This window comes from Saimiri boliviensis, chromosome X (assembly GCF_048565385.1).
Source record: "Saimiri boliviensis isolate mSaiBol1 chromosome X, mSaiBol1.pri, whole genome shotgun sequence".
NCBI classification, from domain to species: Eukaryota; Metazoa; Chordata; class Mammalia; order Primates; family Cebidae; genus Saimiri; species Saimiri boliviensis.
The window spans coordinates 26596292-26616476 of NC_133470.1; the positions used below are offsets into that span (position 1 = coordinate 26596292).

The following is a 20185-nucleotide window of genomic DNA, read 5'->3' on the forward strand; positions in this document are numbered from 1 at the left end:
GGAAAGACATTCTGTCTGCTTGATGGAAAGAGAGGGAAGTAAACATAAGACTTTCCCTCAAACCTCGATACAGGGCTTGATATAATGGAATCTAGCATCAGTCAGAATTCTACAACATTTTTACACTAAATGTAAAAAGCAAGAAATCAAACCACAGTACTAGAGCAAATCACTTAAACACAAAGGAAGATAGTAAGAGAGGAAGAAATTTTAAAAGCATTTACAAAACCGCTGGAAAATAGTGAACAAAATGGCAGTAGTAAGTTCTTACCTATCAATAACTGTGAATTAAGTAGATTAAATGATCCAATCAAAAGATATAGAATGGCTGAATGAATTAAAAAACAGGACTCTTCTATATGGTACCTATAAAAAATTCACTTTACTGATAAGGACACAGAAAATCTGAAAGTGAAGGTATGCAAAAGATATTGCATATAAATAGAAATAAAAAAATAGCTATACTTAAGTCAGATTAAATAGCCTTTAAGTAAAAAACTATGAAAAGATACAATCAAAGTCATTATATAATGGTAAAGGGGCCAATTCAGCAAGAGGATACAATTATAGATATATATGCACATAGCACTGGAGCACCTAAATATACCAAGTAAATATTAATAGATCTGAAAGGAGAGAAAGACTGCAATATGGTAACAGTGGGGGCATTTAACAACCTGCTTTTAGCAATGGAAAGATTATCCAGACAGAAATCAACAAAGGAACGTTGGATTGAAACTGTACTCTAGACCAAGTGGACCTAACAGATATATACAGAACATTCCATCCGACAGATGCAGAATACAGACCCTTCTCAACTGCACATGGAGCATGATTCAGGATAGATCACATGTTAGACCACAAAGTTAGTGTTATTAAACTTTAGAAGACTGAGGCAGTATTATCTTTTCAGACCATGATGGTGTAAAACTAGGAATAAATAACAGGAGGAACTTTGGAAAATTCACGAATCCGTGGAAATTAAACAACATGCCCCTGAACAAGGATTTGATCAATAAAGAAGTTAACAGGAAGATTTTAAATTTTTTTAAGAAATAAAAATGGAAACACGACATACCAAAAACTGTGAGATACAGCAAAACCAGGTCTAAAAGGAAATTTTGTAACAATAAATGCCTATATCAAAAAAGAGAAAAATCTCAGATAACCTAAGGTTGCACTGCAAGAAACTGGAAAAACAGGTAGAAACTCAACCCAAAATGAGTAGAAGGAAGGGAATAATCAGAGCAGAAAAGAGTAACATGGAGATAAGAAAAGCAATACAAGAGATCAATTAAGCAAATATTTTTTGAAGAACAAATTGACAAACCTTTAGACTGAGAGAATAATCAAATAAATCAGAGCTAAAGAAGGAGACATTACAACTTAGACTTCAGAAATGCAAAGGATCGTAAGATACTATTATGAACAATGATATGCCAACAAATTAGATAATCTAGAAGAAATTAATAAATTCCTGGACAAATACAACCTACCAACATTGAATTATGAAAAAATAGAAAACCCGAACAGACCAATGACAAGTAAGAAAATTGAATCAGTAACAGAAAGTCTCTCATCAGACAAAAGCCCAGGCTTTACTGCTGAATTCTACCAAATATTTAAGGAAGTAATAACAATGCTTCTCAAGCTATTTCAAAAAACTGAAGGGGAGGGAAGGCTCCTAAATCATTCTATGAGGGCAGCATTACACTGATACCAAAAACAGATAAGGACACAGCAACGGAAAACTATAGGCCAATTTCCTTGCTGATTACCCTTGCAAAAATTCTCAACAAAATATAAGTAAACCAAATTCAGCAACACATAAAAATATTATTTACACGATTAATTGAGATTCATCCTATAGATAGTTCACATATACAAATCAATAAATGTGATATATCACGTTAACAGAAGGAAGGATAAACACCACGTAATCATTCCAATAGTTGCAGAAAAAGCATTTAATAAAAGTCAATATCCTTTCATGATTAAAAAAAAAAAAAACTCTCAACAAATTAGGTATAGAAACAATGCACCTCAAGATCATAAAAGCCATATGTGACAAACCTACAGCTAACATACTGAATGGGGAAAAGTTGTAAGCTTTTCCTCTAAAAACTGGAACAAGGTATGGCTGTCCACTTTCACTACTTCTATTCAACATAGTACTAGAAATCCTAGCCAGAGCAATTCATTGAAAAGGAAGGTGTTAAACTTTTCATGTTTGCCGACACATGATCTTATATATAGAAAACCCCGAAGACTCCACGACAAAAATCTTCGAACTAATAAAGAATTCAATAACATTACAAGATATGAAATCAGCATAAAATAATCAGTAGTATTTCTATACACTAATAGCAAACTATCTGAAAAAGAAATATTATTTTAAAATCTTTATTTCCAGTAGCTACAAAAATATAAAATACCTAGGAATACATTAACCAAGAATGAAAAACATCTCTACACTGAAAACTATAGCCATTTTACATTTTACAAAATCTTGATGAAATAAACTGAAGAAGACAAAGATAAAGGAAAAATTTTTGTATTCACAAACTGGAAGAATAAATGCTGTTAAAATGTCCATACTACTCAAAGTGATCTACAGAGTCAATGCAATCTGTATCAAAATACCAATGACAGTTTTCACAGAAATAGAAAAAAAAAAATCCAATAGGTTTTATAAAACTACAAAAGGCACAAAGTAGCCAATGCAATCTTGAGCAAAAAGAACAAAGCTGGAAGCACACTACCTGACTTCAAAATGTACTATGATGCAATAGTAACCAAAATAGCATGATACTGGCATAAAAACATAGACCAATGAAACAGAATGGAGAGCCCAGAAATAAATCTACACATTTACAGCGAATTCATTTTTTTCTCAAAAATTGCCAAGAAATCACAATGAAGAAAACAGTCTCTTCAACAAATGGTTTTGGGAAAACTGGATTGCCACATGCAGAAAAATGAAATTTGACTCTTATATCTCACTCTATATAAAATTCAATTCGAAATGAATTAAATACAAAGGTAAAACCCACAAGTGTAAAACTATTAGAAAATAACATAGGGAAAAACTCCATGGCATTGTTTTGAACAATGATTCTTTGGGTGTGACTTCAAAGCAGAGGCAACAAGAGCAAAATATAGACAAATGGGATTTTATCAAACTAAGAAGCTTCTGCGCAGCAAAAGAAGTAATCAATAGAACAAAAGACGACCTATAGAATGGAAGAAAATGTTTGCAAACTATATATCTGATAAGGGATTAATATCCAAAATATATAAGAAATTCAAACAACTCAATAGAAAAAAGCCAAATAACACAAATATAAATGGGCAATAGACCTTAATAGACTTTTCTCAAAAGAAGACATATGAATAGTCAACAGGTACGTGAAAAATGTTCAACATCACTAATCATCAGGGAAGTGCAAATCACAACCACAGTGAGATATCACCTCACTCATTAAAATTGTTATTGTCAAAAAAAAAAAAAAGATAAATTTTGGCTACATTATGGAGAAAAGGAAACCCTTGTGCACTCTTGGTGAAAATGTATATTAGTACAGCTGTTATGGAGATAGTATGGATGTTTTTAAACAAATTAAATATAGAGCTACCATATGATCCAGCAATTTCATATACACTTCTAAGTATATTGAAGCATTATACACCATAGCCAAGATACGGAATCAACGGAAGTATCCATCAATGGATAAATTTATAAATAAAATGTTTATAGATACACAATGGAATACTATTATTTAGCCATAAAAATAAGAAATATCGTCATTTGCAACAATATACATGAATCTGGAAGGCATTAGGTTAAGTGAAAGATCCAAAGCACAATATGACAACAGCTACATGATCACATTCATGTATGGAATCTAAAAAAGTTCGTCTTAAAAAAGTAGAAATTTAAATGATAGATACCAGAGGCTGGGGTGGTTGGGAAGGGAGTGTTGGGGAAATGTTAGTCAAAGGATCCATCATTATAGTTAGATAGAATGAATAGGTTCAAGTAATCTATTGTGTAGCATGATGACTGGCATTGATGACAGTATATTGCATTCTTGAAAAATGTAGAGACCGGATGTTAGGTGCTTTCACCACAAAAATTACAACTACGTGAGGTAATGCATTTGTTGATTAGTTAGATTTAACCAATCCGCAATGCATATATACTTCAAAACATCGTGTTGTACATGATAGATACAATGTTATCTGTCAATTTAATTTTAAAAAGAAAGAATGAGAAAAGATACTCTTCAAAGAGTATTAATTCTCATTTTTCTGAATTCCTGTAGTGTATTTTCAAGGTGAAGTTTTCTAAAGTAACTGAAGCATATCTCATTAGCCATAAAAAATTATTTTGTAATGACAGTTTTAATGTAGGTCTTCAGAAAAAGGCACACAATTGCTGCCTTTTAAAATAGGATGCGTGAAATACAATTAAATTTTTCCTCGACTAGTCATTTCAAAACACTTTTTTTGAGGGGGGAATATCTACTGTTTTACCTGTTATGAAAAACACTAAAAACATTAGGGAAATAAAAGTTTAAGAATTTATTCTTAGTTTACAATCTCAATGGGAAGTTAAATGTTTGGAAGGAAAAGTTTCAATCTGGCCTCTGAAAGGCTGGACAGAGATAAGCTGATTGTGTTTAAGAGTCCCAGAATTAGTCAGGAATGTTTAGCCTAAAAGGTGACATCTGTGGTAGTTATGGAAGGATGGATTAGGATTTAAGAAGGAGTGATACAGCATTCTAGAAGAAAAGGAGAGGCGTTCCAAATTATTCCAAGAAAATGGTAAATTGATGAAATGGTGAAATGGTCAGTGTGCTTGATGAGTAGCAGCTGGAGAATAGTTCCAGACTTTACAGGAGCATGAAAAAACATTCACTTTGGATCACATTACTTTCTTGCTTACAAACCATTGTTCTGCTATCAGTTACGGAGTAAAAGCCTTAGCTTGTTAAAATGTAAAAAATGTGAGCAAGCCCAGCCAAGATGAGCAAAGCCACATACCTGACCTGCAGTTAACTACAGATGCATAAGGGAATAAAACAAAGTTCATTCAATCCTGGCCCAAGTCAGTTATCATGTAGACCTATGACCAACAATAAGTGACCATTATTTTAAGCTACTAAGATTTGGGATATTTTTGTAACTCAGTAATATTAAACTGAGGAATTGTGTTAGTTCTTTTCTATTCTTTTGTCCTAAAGTAAAAATGTCTTTGCTACTTATCACATTCAAAGAAATGTGGAGATGTAATAGAAACGAATCTTGCTAGGCAAATAGAACTATAGTATTGCTTTAAGCTGGCATAAATTCAAGTCCATGTAATTCCATTTCTTGTTATAAACTTGGCTCTCTAAATATATAATGCATATTTCACTATATGAACACATGTAGATGTAGATACTATGTATATGTATGCATTATTTATTCCACTTAAAAATTTACCAAAGTCTTCATATCCATGGCATTAATATTTTTAAAAATAACTCTTTTTAGTATGGACAATTTCAACTATAATATTCACAAACATAGAATCACGTAATGAAACCCTACGTGCTTATCACCCAGCTTTAGTAATTTCTAGTATTTTGCATGTGTTGTTGTTTGTAAGAGGCTTTTGTTTTGTTTTATTGTTGTTTTTGTTTTCCTTTCTTTTGACGACATGAGTGGCGTTCAATGCTGCTAAGAACAAATTTGTAGATTTTTCCTGCAGTGCTTGAAATGATTAACCTCCGTTTGTTACCAAGTAACTCTTGGGTATGTACTGATAGCAAAAGTAATATAAGAGTATTCACAGCCTAATTAGATTGGAATAGCAAGTATTATTTAAAGGGTGCCTGATGTTATTGCTCATAGGCATGTTTTTCTTTCTTGTACTTCTTTTTGGTAGAAGTAGGATTTTTTTCTACTTCTGTGAACAATGACATTAGTACTTTGACAGGGATTGCAATGACTCTGTCAATTGCTTTGGGCAGTATGGTCATTTTAATGATAGTCATTCTTCAATCTATAATATGAATGTGGGATGTTTTTTCATTTGTTTGCGTCCTCTTCAACTTTCTTCATCAGTGCTTTATAGTTTTCCTTGTAGAGATCTTTCATCTCCTTGGTTAAATTTATTTCTATATATTCTATTTTTTTTGGCTATTGTAAAAGGGATTTCTTTCTGAGCTAATTCATTATTTTTGTATAGAAATGCTACTAATTTTTGTATGTTAATTATTGTACTACAACTTCACTGAATTCATTTATCAAATCTAAGAGTTTTTTGGTGGAGTTTTTAGATTTTTCTAAATATAAGATTATATCACTGACAAGTAAGGATAATTTGACTTCTTTCTTTCCAATTTGAATGCCATTCATTCCTTTCTATTGCCTAATTGTTCTTGCTAAGACTTCCAGTACTATGGTGAATACAAGTGGTAAAAGTGGACATCTTTGTCTTGTTTCAGACCTGAGTGGAAAGGCTTTCAGTGTTTCCCTATTCAGTAAGTGAAGGATAGTAGAGATTAGCCAGAGTATGTCTCATAATAAATGACCATGACATTAGTCTAAAATTTGAAACTTTCTAAGACCATTTCCCTTTGGGGAATCACAAGGAGATGAGTCATCAGTCAATTGCTAAATTTTTAAAAATATAAATCAAGATTGAGTAGTAAAATTAGCCTGTATGGATAAAAGGAGGTGACTAAACTGACTTATAAAAATTTATCTCTAGATAATTAATCCCCCATAAACCTGCTTCTCTTATATTATCTCCACATATGGTTAAATACACCACCATTGTATTTGCTCAAGCTCATAACTAGGGATCATCCCCCTTAACTCATGGACATTCATTTACATTTCACATCTGGTCATTCAGTAAATTGTGTTAGTTCTTCCTACCAAATACTTAAGGGAAAAAAATTCTTCCACTTCCACCACCACCACTGTGCCATCACCTTTCAGTGGACTGCTTCAACATCTTCCTCCCTGCCTTCCGGCCTCCATTCTGCCTCACTTCCTCCACACCACTTTATTCTCCCAGACTGGAACACCGAAATGCCAGAGTGATACCTCTGGTACAAATGCCACTTGGGGCTCTCTTACTTTTAAAACTTTCCAAAGCATTCCTATTATGCATAGAATAAAACCCAAGTCCTTTCCATGTTCTACAAGGCCGTTCCTGCATCTGCCAATGACTACCTCTGAATTCATTCTCATTCTTTTTTTTTACGTCATTATAGACACAGTGACATTCATTACCATCTCTTAAGCATGCCAAGTATACTACATGTCAGCACCTTTGAACTTGCTCTTCCCTTTGCCTGGCATAAACATCCTCCAGGTATTGATATGACTCACTTCTTCCCTTCTCACAGATATGTTTCAAATGATCCTCAGACCAAAGTTTCCTGACAGTTTTCTCTAAAATAGCACTTACGTTAGTCTCTGTCTCTTTAGCTGATTTAATTTTCATAGTACTTATAACTACCTGACATTATATTATGTGTGTATCCATTTATATGATTATTTTACATCTGTTTCTCTGGAATGCAGGCTCCATGAAAGCAGGAATTTTGTCTGTCTTGTTTACTGTTATAGCCCCTAGTACCTGGCAGAGAAGAAATACCTCATCAAATGTATTTTGAATGAATAAAGGAGTATTTTTATAGTTTAATCACAAACCACACTTACCAAATTAAATTAACAAAATACTAAGTATCAAAGCTAGCCAGATGAACTCCTTGGCTTTCCTAAATACATGTATTTTTATAGATATATTATGAGTTACTTCCTTGGAAGTGTTTGTTCTGTCTCCTAGGCATGACTCTTAAGTCAAAGTTACCTTGTATGTGTTGTTAGTTTAGTCATCAACTGATCTCCCAGCTCCTTTCTGTTCAGTTGCTTAGTCACTTCTTACTCTTTGAGGCTCCTGAGGCTCTGTGACTCTGTGATTAGTCACCATAATTATTTGCAACAGAAAAGAGAAATGCTGCCAACCAGTGGCTATTAGAGGTAAGTGAAAAATAGAGCACTGCTTTTACCACATGAGGATTCACCTAGTAAATGTCGGTATTTTCTTCTATCCATTTCTTTCTTCTGCAAGGACCATGAGATGGTGTTTACATTCCACAGCTCTCACAAGATATACGCTCCACTATTAGAAATGCATGTTAAAACATTTTGCCAAAGAAAGCAAAACCGAAATTCCACTATTGAGTCATTCAGAGGTTGAAGCATTATGGGTGATCCAAGTTCCCCTTACTATCTGTGAACACAGGCAGTTGTTTGTCAATTCTTTTAAGTTACAAAAAATGCACAAACAACCTATTGTAAAATGGAGCGAGTCAGTGCAATTGCACAAAGCATGTTTTACTGTCAACTGTGTAAGTCTTTGAATATTTTTTTGTGACCAGTTTTAGTTGGTGGATTCAAATGAGGTCACCAAAAAGTTATCTCTGAGTATAGCACTCACTACAATGCATCATAAATATGCCCTCATCTATGAACATCTTTATGAATGACTCTATGTCTTACTCATACTTTTATCTCTAATTTGGTACTATTTTAGGTCAGTCATAAATGCTTTTGAAATTGGATTATGGAGGTATTTATAATTATCTAGATTATAAGCTCTTTCAGGACCAAACGCTATGTTTTCTTTACATTTGATCCCCTTATAATCCTTGTACATTTGTACATTGCCTTGCATATCTAAAAGTCTTTAAAATATTTTTGTTGAATTGATTTGTTGAATATAGAGAAATCCCCCTGCTATGGAAACTAATGTGGAAATTGTTAATGATTCTTAAATTAGGATCTAAACTCCTTTTGATCCTTTGGTTGGATGCCCAGTTCATTATATCACAAATAGTAATATTTTTCTTGTCCGGTTGTATAGGCTGCTAAATGCTATTGTCCCACACTTTGATGGATATAATTAGAACGGATTTATTTTCCATCTACTATATGCAGGAACTTAATGTGTTTTCCTATTTAATCCTCACACAAATTCGTTCTGGAAGACTATTTATGTCACTTTCTCCATATAAGAAGACTGAGACCAAGAGACATTAAATGATTTATCCAACTTGCCAAATAAGGCGGTCAGAAACTGTTAGACCTTTGTTTCCCTGAACACTAACTGTGTGAAATCTTCCCTACTCTACCACAGTGCTTCTAAGAAACAAAGCAAAGACGGGAACTAATTAAAATACATTATGAAAATTATATATGATTTTGAAAGAAACATTTTATGGTAGGATAAGTATAGATACCCAAAATGTATTGAGTCTTCTCAATAGTATCTGAGGGATTAGTATGTGAAGGATTAAAATTAAATTTTAAAGGGGTGATTGTTCAACAGAGAAAGATACATGTATCATAGACACCTCACATTTCTCTCCATGTAAAGACTCAAGAATATTGGCCTCTTTACCCTTGTGTTGCCATTTTGTTTTAGGAAGACAATGTTTTACGTTTTACTGTTTCATAACTCAAGTGGAAAAGGGATGGAGAAAATAGGGAGAGGCTGTGTCCCTTAATGAATATTCAGGAAAACAATATAGATATGGAATCAATCCTGCACACATCTTTGTATATACTGACTTCTAGTTGTTTCTCTAACTGGCAGCTTGTAAGAAAACTTAGTGTCCTTAAAATTTTCCTTCTGTTATGCAGAACAGTTTTGTCAACTGAGACATATTAATAACTCTGTAAGTGAGGTCTGCTATTACTGTAAATGACTATAAAGCTTTACTGTTGTTAATAGAATGTTCTGAAGAATAAAACGAGGTCTTGAAAATATTTTTGTTATTGAATACAAAGCTATATTTAATGCAAAATTAGTGAGAGAAATGTCTCTACTAAAATTGTGGTGGGTTTTGGTAGACAAAATATGATTAGGGTTTAAAATTACCCCGCGCTTCATATCATTACGGTTACACTTTGTTTCGTTTTCAAAGTGGTTTCCATTAGTGCATGAGTGTGCATGTATGTGTATAGGTGTGTTCTAGAGAGAGAAATGTCTCCATAAATCAAGTTGTTTTCTTAACCATAAAAAGTCAGTTGGTTTAGTCATGGTGTAATGCTGATAACTTTTCTTCTTAAAATGTAATTTGATTAAATTTCCTTCTAGTTTCACCTTTGTCAATGCAGAAAAGAGAGTTTTCGTGTTTGTGTGTGTGTTCATCTTGATTGGTCATTACCATAGCAGCATGTGTTTTCTAGTTCTGTCTTCTGTCAGTTCAATCCAACTAATATTTATGAAATACCATAATGTTCCAGAAACATTTAAATAACGGAAAATTCAGCTCATGTCCTTCCTTTGTGGGAGGAAAATTGGTCACCCTCAAGTGATTGTAAAACTGAGCTACATCTTAGCTTTAGCAATCACCTCCTTTTCACGGTCATTTTGTCAATGTATCAAATCAGTAGCTCAGCTGTTCTGGTAACTGGAAGTTTCCCTTCACTTCTATCAAAGACAGGCAAATCACATGAGAAATATATTTCTAACTGATACCCATCATAACATAATACCAAAACATTGACACTTACAGATAATGACAGATTATACTGCAAGGGCTCTCTGCTCTAGGTTATGATTATTTAGCTGCATGTTTCCAGTGTTCTAACAGATTGCACACACCTTGAGGGGAGACTGCAAAGACCCATGCAATATTTGTTTGACAGAATTTTCCAAGGAGCACATACCAAAGAATAGAGAGGAAAAGATCTAGCAAGGATTCTAGCTTGAATTTGCTCTGTTATCTTTGGTGAGCCTTTTGATCTTTTTGCACCTCAGATCCTTGATCTCTAAAAGAGAATTGAATCAGCCCAGTTTTTTAAAAATATATTAATATTTTTATTAAACATATTTTTTAAAAATTGTATTAGTATTTTTAACTACAAACCACAGTAAGGTATAACTGCAGAAACTAAAAATATTCCAAACCCTCTATCACAATATCTGGCACATTATGATGTTTAATATATATCAATTGAATTGGATTTGTTTGGTCAACATCTTGGGTGAAATACTGATGTATAAGGTAAATAAAAAGAGAGCTACTTTTGTCAAAGTGGAGTGTGTGGCACTACAAGGCAGGGAACTGAGCCCAGTGTGCCCCCCGCCCCCAAACTCCACCAGATGTTTAACTACTGAGAGGGGCATGGTGAAAATCATACTGTGTTAGAGAACACAGTTTTCAAATCAAATACCTTAATAAGCATATAATTCTTCCTGGCTTCAACATTCTATAATTTCATGACTGAGCTTTAAAAAATTCCTTTACTGACATCTAGTTTGCCATATGAAAGTAATATGAAAGATCTTAAGGATGTTGTAACATTATGCCATGGAGGGGGTGGTGGGTTAGGATGGAGAAGCACAAAACCATTTTGTATTTATGAACAAATGTACTGCATATGGGTTTTATTGTCTTTCTCAATAGAACTTTGTTTTTGCCTACTGCAAACTAATGTGGTATACGTTTGAACAGGGAACTGTTCTCTCAGCTGCTTTCTGTAAAAAAACTGTCAAGTTGTCTACTTGTAACTACATAATCACAAGATTATATAAACTCACATAATTTACTGAATACAACACTTATTTAGATACCATAGTTGCTTTTGAATTTCAACCACTTGATAACGAGTCTAAGAAATGTAGATTTCCAACCTATTGATGGCAAACGATTTTGCCAATATTTAGTGAATAAGCTGATTATTTAGGCAGTAGAAAAATAAAATCCATTAAGATCACTTTAGGCAGGAAATAAGAGTATTAAAGGTTAATCAGAGTGATGTCATATCTTTGAGAAGAATTTCAAAGCTATTGATCTCATCCTATTACCCAAACTTTCATTTGCCCTTTATTTCTGTCCTCTTGTTAAATAGTAATAAAGATGAATGGATAATCATTCCAATAGCTATGAACAAAAACTATCAATCATATATGAGGTTGTTCTTCCAAACTAAAATTCAAAAACTCATTCCTTTTATTCTCTGACCTGGGATACGTCATTCCTTTGTACTTGTCATGTTTTCTTTTAAAGAGAAGTGGAGGCAAGCTGCTGAAGCTTGAATTCTTGAACCCTCTAGTGATGAGTATATGTGGCCAACTCCTGGCAGTTCTGCCTAGATTAGCCTTCCAGTTATCAACCAAGCTGGCCTGTCTTCTTGGCAAGGAAGAAAGCAAGCCTGCAAAGTCAAAACATTTAGTTTAGTAATCCTTAATTGATAATTTATGTACTTGTTAGAGCAGAAATTCCAGTGACAGGTTTCAAGGGACCTAGGCAATTCAATCAGAGAGGGCAAGGCAGAGTGAGGAGGCTAAATGAAAGAGAACTTACTAACTAAAGTCCAGATATAGTCTAGTTTGGCTAGGAATGAAGTCTGCAATGGAAAACCTATCTTCAAGATTTCTAATGGCAAGCTCTTCGATTTATGGGCTGATCACTGAAATTGACAAGAGCACAGAGCAGAAATTTGTAGAAGCTTAAAATCAAAGAGAGTCTATCATGGCATATTAGCAATAAACACTATAAAATGTAATGGATAATAGTAATAAAGAGTTTAGACTCAATGGAAAATATAATTTAAAATATTCCCTTGGTGTGGGTGTGCATGCTTGTACTACTTTAATGCCACAGCTACCTCACTTAGATTATGTATGTAGGAAATACTTAATGTAATAACTAAATGGCAGGTTTTGAAATTATGTGATCTAGGATATGGAAACAAGGAATGGAATTAAGAAGAATGAGACAACTTTATGCAAAAAAAATCACTGTAATACATGACAAATATATCATGTGTAGCTTTAATTAACACAAAACTGTAGACCATCTCATTAAAAGCAAAGAACAAATTGAAAATGCTTTCTGAAACACAGTTATATGTTCATGAAGACTGACCAATCCTAATGCTCTAATTCATTAGTGTCATGTGACTGTCAATCTGGCAGTGTTATATTTTACTCTTATACAGCCTAATAGCTTTCCAGCTTGCCTGAAGGTGCTATCTACAGTATGTTCGTTGTCACTTAGTAGAACGCTTTAACACTACTTTGAAAATGAAAAATAGTTGGAAAAATAGACTGTATTCTATCCTTTAGTTTCAAGCAGCATAACTATAAGTCTTTGTATTATTATTGTTGTTTTTCAGCCCCCCTGACTGATAAGCCACCCAAGCTTTTGTATCCTATGGAAAGTAAACTGACAATTCAGGAGACCCAGCTGGGTGAGTAATTCCTTAATTCTAGTTAATATACTGTTCTCATTATGTTATGACAGTTCCTAAGCCTAGATTGTAACCTAATGCAATACTCGCAGCTAAACCATTTGTATTCATAGGGAACAGAGTTAGAAAATGCTAGCATACCTAGACATTTCGTTCCTTGGAATGCATGCCATAGGACCCAGTTGGACATATGGATGTAAAACCTCACACGCTATTTAGGTGGCTGTTGGGAAATGAGATGGGCTGATTATTTTAGTGATGGTATTACAGTTCCATGTTATAAGATTTGAATTGATTTTCAAACAGGCGGTATGGAATAATTTGATTTATAATATCTATTAATATGTTAAAAAGCAATTTCTGAAATTTAGGGAAAAGGGTTCAAATTTATTAAAATAAATGTACGTTATGGTTAAAAACATTTGAAGTCTAATCAAATATAATAGAAATTTTGCTAGATATATTTTGGATAATAATAAAATATTAACAAGTGACTTTTGGTTAAGTGACTAGTAGATTTGGGGCATATGCTGTAGACAAAATATGTTTTGAAAAAATTTATAATTATATGCAAATTAGAATTCTGACTTATCTTAGAGTTTCATCTAGAATTTTTTAGTTTAATTTAGCTATATTTAGTTATACCAAATTATAAAAAACTTCCCTCTTAATTATAAATATAAACATAGCAATTCTGTTATAATATCTTAGGTCTTATTTTTATTGAAATGTAATATGCATGCATATATCATAAACTTTGGCAGAAAAGTTTTTGTTTTTAGTGGTGCAGTATAAAAATTTATCAAAAATATAAATTTAAGTGATTATCCATATTTGTTAAGAAATTTCTTCTTATATTAACCATACAAGAGTGAAAATGCATTTAACATATATAACTAAAAAGAATCAGTATACCATCCTTTGAGTTATTAATGTTATTCTTATTCCTGGAGTGAGAATTTGCATCAAAATTGTACATCTGTTTTCCAAATGAACATTACAGATGTGCTAATCTTTACTAATAACATATCCAAAGTTATAGTACACAAAGATGTGATGGTTTTAACTCCAATAAAATTATTGTAGTCAATGGATTGCTAGCACTTGAAATGCTTGTATTTGCTAACTTTAAAGCATGAACATACAGAATTTATACAAGTCAGGATGTTATTGTCTTTCTTTGATTCAAGCCTTTTGATTTAATGTCATACACATGCAAGTAGTATTATAGTTGCTGTTATTTTGAGATGGAAGATTATAAATAGCATTAAAGCAATGCCACGTAGAAGCAAATAGATGTACTAAAATTTCATCATGCACTTTATTCATGTCATGGCATCCTTAATTACATTAGAATTTATTACTACGTTATGAATAAATTTTTAAATATAAATTCTAATAAGTAGCCATACTTACATAGATTTTTAATAATTCATAGGAAGATGTATTTCTAAGGAGTTATATAAAACTAAACATTTCGAACCAAGAATAAAGGGTTTTATGATACCAGTTACTGTAATGTGCACAGTAAAAATAGAATTAATTGTATGCCTGTGCTTGAAAAGATAATTAACTGAATTTTATGGTTGATTGTTGCCCATCGGGTTTCTTTTTATCGTCCCTGAATTTGTAATAAGTCAGGTTGTTCTCTACCTCTTACTAAAGTGTTTTACAATATAAACTAATTGGTAGAGCTATTTTTAAAACTTGACCTTCTCTTGAACAAATTCACAAAGACTAACCACATCAAATTTAAAATACAGAAATTTATTATGCAAAATGTAAGTGACTATTCATTCATTTGAAAAAATATGGGCATGTCTGTTCTTAAAATGCTCCAAAAAATACTCGTAAATCCTTTACTGTCACTCAAAAAGGAGCATGAGCTCTCTTTAACCACTAACTCAACTAGTGGATTCTGTTAAGCAATTTTTATTGTGTTGTATTTTATGATTTTCGGTTCATAGTGTGCAGATTAATAATTTACTAGTTAGAGAAATTCAACCTTAATCCTTGGATTTTTGAACAACAGTTGATTTGAGGTAACTACCTTAATAGTGTTGTTGCTACTTTGCTAGCATTGCTCTGTTAGTAGGTGAATCAAAAAGGATAAGTGAAAATAGGAAAGCATATTAAAGACAAAAAAAGGCTTGAGATGAGATGCCTAAAATATACTTTTTCCAAAAATACTTATTTTGGCTTTTCATTTTCTTAAGGATTTATTTTTTGCCCTTTCCAGATTTGACAAACTACCTATTGAACAGGTTCCAAGTATGATACAAATCCTAAGAAAGAGGGAGTGAGTGAAGAGTCTTGGTTTGGGAGTAAAGAGGGTGACCTGCACCCATGATGGGGAAGTTATAGCCTACTCTTACGAGAAGATGAAAATCTTTTAACAGAATTTTACTGTCCAAGAATTCAGAGGTTTGCCTTGACTTGTCCTCAAATTGAGAGTTGACCTCAGAGGATAATCAAACCCTTATATGAGTTACATTATAAGAAAAATCATCAGGAATTACACAAAGCTGAGCTTGTACGTGTCTGGTGACCTAACTTGAGCATCCTAGCTAAGTTACATGCGTATCCAATCAACCCTAGTAACTAAGTGTCCATAGATTCTCTAGTTTGCTCACAAATATATGTAATTCATCAATAATGAACTTTTATGTAAGCGTGAAGTACATGGATTTCCTCTTTATCTCCAAATTCAATTTCTCTGCTGTTTGCTAGCCATGCCTACCTTTCCTGTTTTCTGTATTCCTTGTGTCTTGTTCTTCTAAGTCCTTCATCTTTTCAAACTGGAAACGATTTGATAGTGGTCAGAGGTCAAGAGATCGAGACCATCCTGGTCAACGTGGTGAAACCCCGTCTCTACTAAAACTACAAAAAAATCAGCTGGGCATGGTGGCGCGTGCCTGTAGTCCCAGCTACTCAGGAGGCTGAGGCAGGAGAATTCCCTGAACCAGGAGGCGGAGGTTGCGGTGAGCCGAGATCGCGCCATTGCACTCCAGCCTGGGTAACAAGAGCGAAACTCTGTCTCAAAAAAAAAAAAAAATAAATAAATAAATAAATAAATTCTTTTGTTGTAGAAAGAAAGCAAAAAGTACTAAAAGCAAAGTACTTAGGAAAAAAATCATATAATGGAAACTAAATTCATATAAAATATGTAAATTGTCAAGTTTGAATTTCAATCAATATGTGATCACAACCTGGCATTTCCGTTTTAAGTGGCACCTGTATGTTATTTCTAAATGTAAAGAAAAAAAATAGAACATTGTCCATTTTACATAACTTTCAGGCATCAGCAAATATATGAATAGCACTTTATTGGGAGCAAAAATCTCAGAAATTTCACTGTGCCGTTCTGAAAGTCAATCTGGGAAGTGAGCCTGACTACTTTTCAGGCTACTATACACAAGAGAATCAAAAGACAGACACAACGGTCTTGCTAAACCTGGGCTCTGAGGATATCATTCAGAGATATGGCCTGTCTGTTATGGTAAAGAGCTTACTTTCAGAACCTGCCAGAACAGATGGCATATTCCATCGCTACCAGACTTTCAAAGAGTAGAAATCGACCCTACTCTTGACCTAGTGATACAAATTGTATTTTACAACTCAGCATTTACTGAAAATTATCATTGATTACTTATCTAGATATGGACATCACTTTATTTAAATGTCAGTGTTTGGCTTAAAATAATTACAAAGTTTAATGGTAGAAATTTTGGGAAAATAGAGAAAAGAATCTTTTTCTTATACTTTACATTATATACACATTCTGCTCCTATTAAATATTCTCACAAAATATCCTTTTAATGACTGATGTGAATGACATAGAATTTCATATATATATATATTGCTAGAAATTGTAATTTTTCAAGTTTTTATTATTATAAATAATGTGATCATCTTTACCTATATATTTTCCCCCTGACATTATAATTATCTCAACAGAACAGATTCCTAAAAGTAAAAATACTAGATAAAAGGAAATAATTTTGTTAAAAGTTCTTACTACGTATTTTCAGAATTCTTACCACATAAGTTGTATAAACTCTCACCAGAAATATTAATAAGTATAAATACTACTTAATCTTTAGCCAAATTAATAAAATAACATATCTTTATAACATAAAACTCTTAAAGAAAAGATCTCTTTTCCTTGATATTAAAATAACTTCTCCCTCTTCTGTTTTACCTCTTTTTCTCTATTTACTCATGAAGAACAAGTGGACTATCTTTGAGTTTATTCATGTTTGAAAGTTCCAGTCCATTTAGGTAAATGTCTACCCTTGAGAAAATATACAAACCTAATTGAATATCTGTAATCTCTATCCATTTTCTTCTCTTGCTTATCCTAATGCTCAACTAACACCTTCCTCCAGATTCTATGTTTCTTAGTAAAGTACCCAGTAATTTTGTGATGTACTCTGGGCACATGGAATGTCAATAAATACTAATTGACAATAAGATGTACACAAGACAAAGGAAACACATCTCTAAATTTTCTGCTAGAGAATATAGTGTGTAGACTGAACCATGTAAGCTGCCCAACCATGCTCTTATTTTTCTCTACCAATTTATTCTTGTTTGTTAAGTTTATTAAACGGCAAGCATTTTTGGTTTCTGAGTGGGTAACAGGGTTTCACCAGATGTTAACATCTGGAGGAAAATGGTTAAGGGCATAATGAAACTTCAGATTTTTAAACATAGACCTTAGTAAAAGGATACGCATTTGATCCAATATATGCAATTTAGTCCAGTTTAACTATAGGCTAATTAAAATAAAATGTCACACTAGAAGTTAACTAGCACCCCTTACCTTGTTCCACCATACTGCAGTTGCAGAATTTTAGATTTGGAATAGACGAAGGAAAATTTCCTTATATTTTATTATAGATCCTGATTGGCTGCACCTTTTCTGAATAGTTATTACTCTGTAGTAATAAACTTGAGAAATCATTTTGTTTCCTCTCTAGGGTGTGAAAATATTTAGTATAAATACCCTAGAAACAATATTATTTAGGTGTTGAATTTGATACTCAGTTCTGAAAGTGTCATGTAATACTGTTGATTCTAAAAATTACTGTTTTGCTGAGTTGTACAAGTGATGTAAATATGACAGTTCCCAGAGATAGGAAAGTCAGTATTGGCCAGGTTTTCTCATCTACATTTACGCTACTGGTTTTCATAAGCAAATATAAGGCCGGTGACTTGATTTTACTGCATCATAGAGAATATACAAGACATATTTTTACTAACACACTCAAATCAAAAAACCATAAAACTTCCCTTTCTACTATGAGAAAAACAATAATATCCCAAGTACAAGCTTTCTATCGAAAGTGATGTTCTTGTGGCCCGCTTAAGAAAGACATGCCAATCAGCATATTTCTAGCGTCCGAAATAAACCCGTTAGACATAAATTAAAGCTTCTGGACAAATAGACATCATAATTAAAAGATGGAAAGATAAATACAGACTGGTATTATAATTATTTAAACTAATAGTGTTCAGTTCTACTCAATCCAAATTTATCATCCCAAAGTAAATGAAAGTGGGAACTTTAACAGCTCTTTTATCTTACTTTTGAAACCAAAAAGCACACTAAAGCTTTTGACTGACCTAAAAAGGAACACTTAGTATACCAGTATTTAAGTTATTATCATATATCCTTAAACAGATGATAAATCAATAAATGGAAGCTAGTATTCATATTTTTAGGTCATTGTATGACCTAACTTACATGAATCTCTCTGAGATTCACAAATTCAGTCATTTTTTGATGACAGAGAGGAGAAATAAGTTTGGGAAAAAATACAACTTTGCATATTTGCTTTTAAAACTGCTATCTAAGTTGAAGTGGAAATTCCTTTTTATGTTTTAAGTGGTCGGGACCAGCCACAGTCACTCATACCTGGTATCTCAGCACTTTAGGAGGCCAAGGCAGGCAAATTCCTTGAGCCCAGGAGTTTTAGACCAGCCTGGTCAATATAGTGACACTCCCATCTCTATAAATATACAAAAATTAGCTTGGTGTGGTGGCACATGCCTGTAGTCCCAGCTACTTGGGAGACTGAGGTAGAAGGATCACTTGGGCTGGGTGATTGAAGCTGAAGTGAGCCATGATTGTGCCGCTGCATTCCAGCCTGGGTGACAGAATAAGACCTTGTCTCTAAAAGTAGGAAAAAAAGTTTTAAGTGGTCAAGGCCTAGTTCTCGAACAGGTTTGCAACCCCATAAAAAAGATGGACATGAAGGTAAGAACAGTTCCTGTGGGCCAATGATATCCAAAAGTTTGGAAGCCAGTTAAAGCACTTTTTAGGTAACTTTTATTTTAGGTTCAGGAGCACATGTCTAGGTTTGTTATGTAAGTACACTTGTGTCACAGGAGTTTGTTGTATAGATTATTTTGTGACCCAGTTACTAAGGATACTATGCAATAGTTATTTTTTCTTCTCCTCTCTCTCCTCCCACCTTCCACCCTCAGGTAGGCCCTAGTGTGTGTTGTTCCTCTCTTTGTGTCCATGTGTTCTCATCATTTAGTTTCCACTTACAAGTGAGAGCATGCAGTATTTGGTTTTCTTTTCCTGCATTAGTTTGCTAAGGATAATAGCCTCCAGCTCCCACCATGTTCCTGCAAAGGACATGATCTCATTCTTTTTTATGGTTGCATGGTATTCTGTGGTATATATGTACCACTTTTAAAAACTTCTAATCTGCTATTGATGGATATTTAGGGTGATTCCATGTATTTGCTCTTGTGACTAGTGCTTCCATGAACATGCGCACACATGTGGTGTTATGATGCAAAGATTTATAGTCCTTTGGGTATATACCCAGTAATGGGATTGCTGGGTCAAATGGTAGTTACGTTTTTAGCGCTTTGTAAACAGACAACTTATAGAATGGGA

At 33.3% G+C, this 20185-nt stretch overlaps 1 protein-coding gene across 1 annotated transcript in view; it reads left to right on the forward strand.

Annotated features, from left to right (window-relative positions):
* The window catches only part of IL1RAPL1 (interleukin 1 receptor accessory protein like 1), a 1349174-nt gene that overhangs the window by 1021777 nt on the left and 307212 nt on the right, over positions 1 to 20185 (forward strand). Inside the window, exon 6 of the mRNA XM_003924076.3 lies at positions 13195 to 13269. Within this exon, the coding sequence (XP_003924125.1) occupies positions 13195 to 13269 (75 nt within the window). The remainder of the gene's footprint in view (positions 1 to 13194; positions 13270 to 20185) is intronic.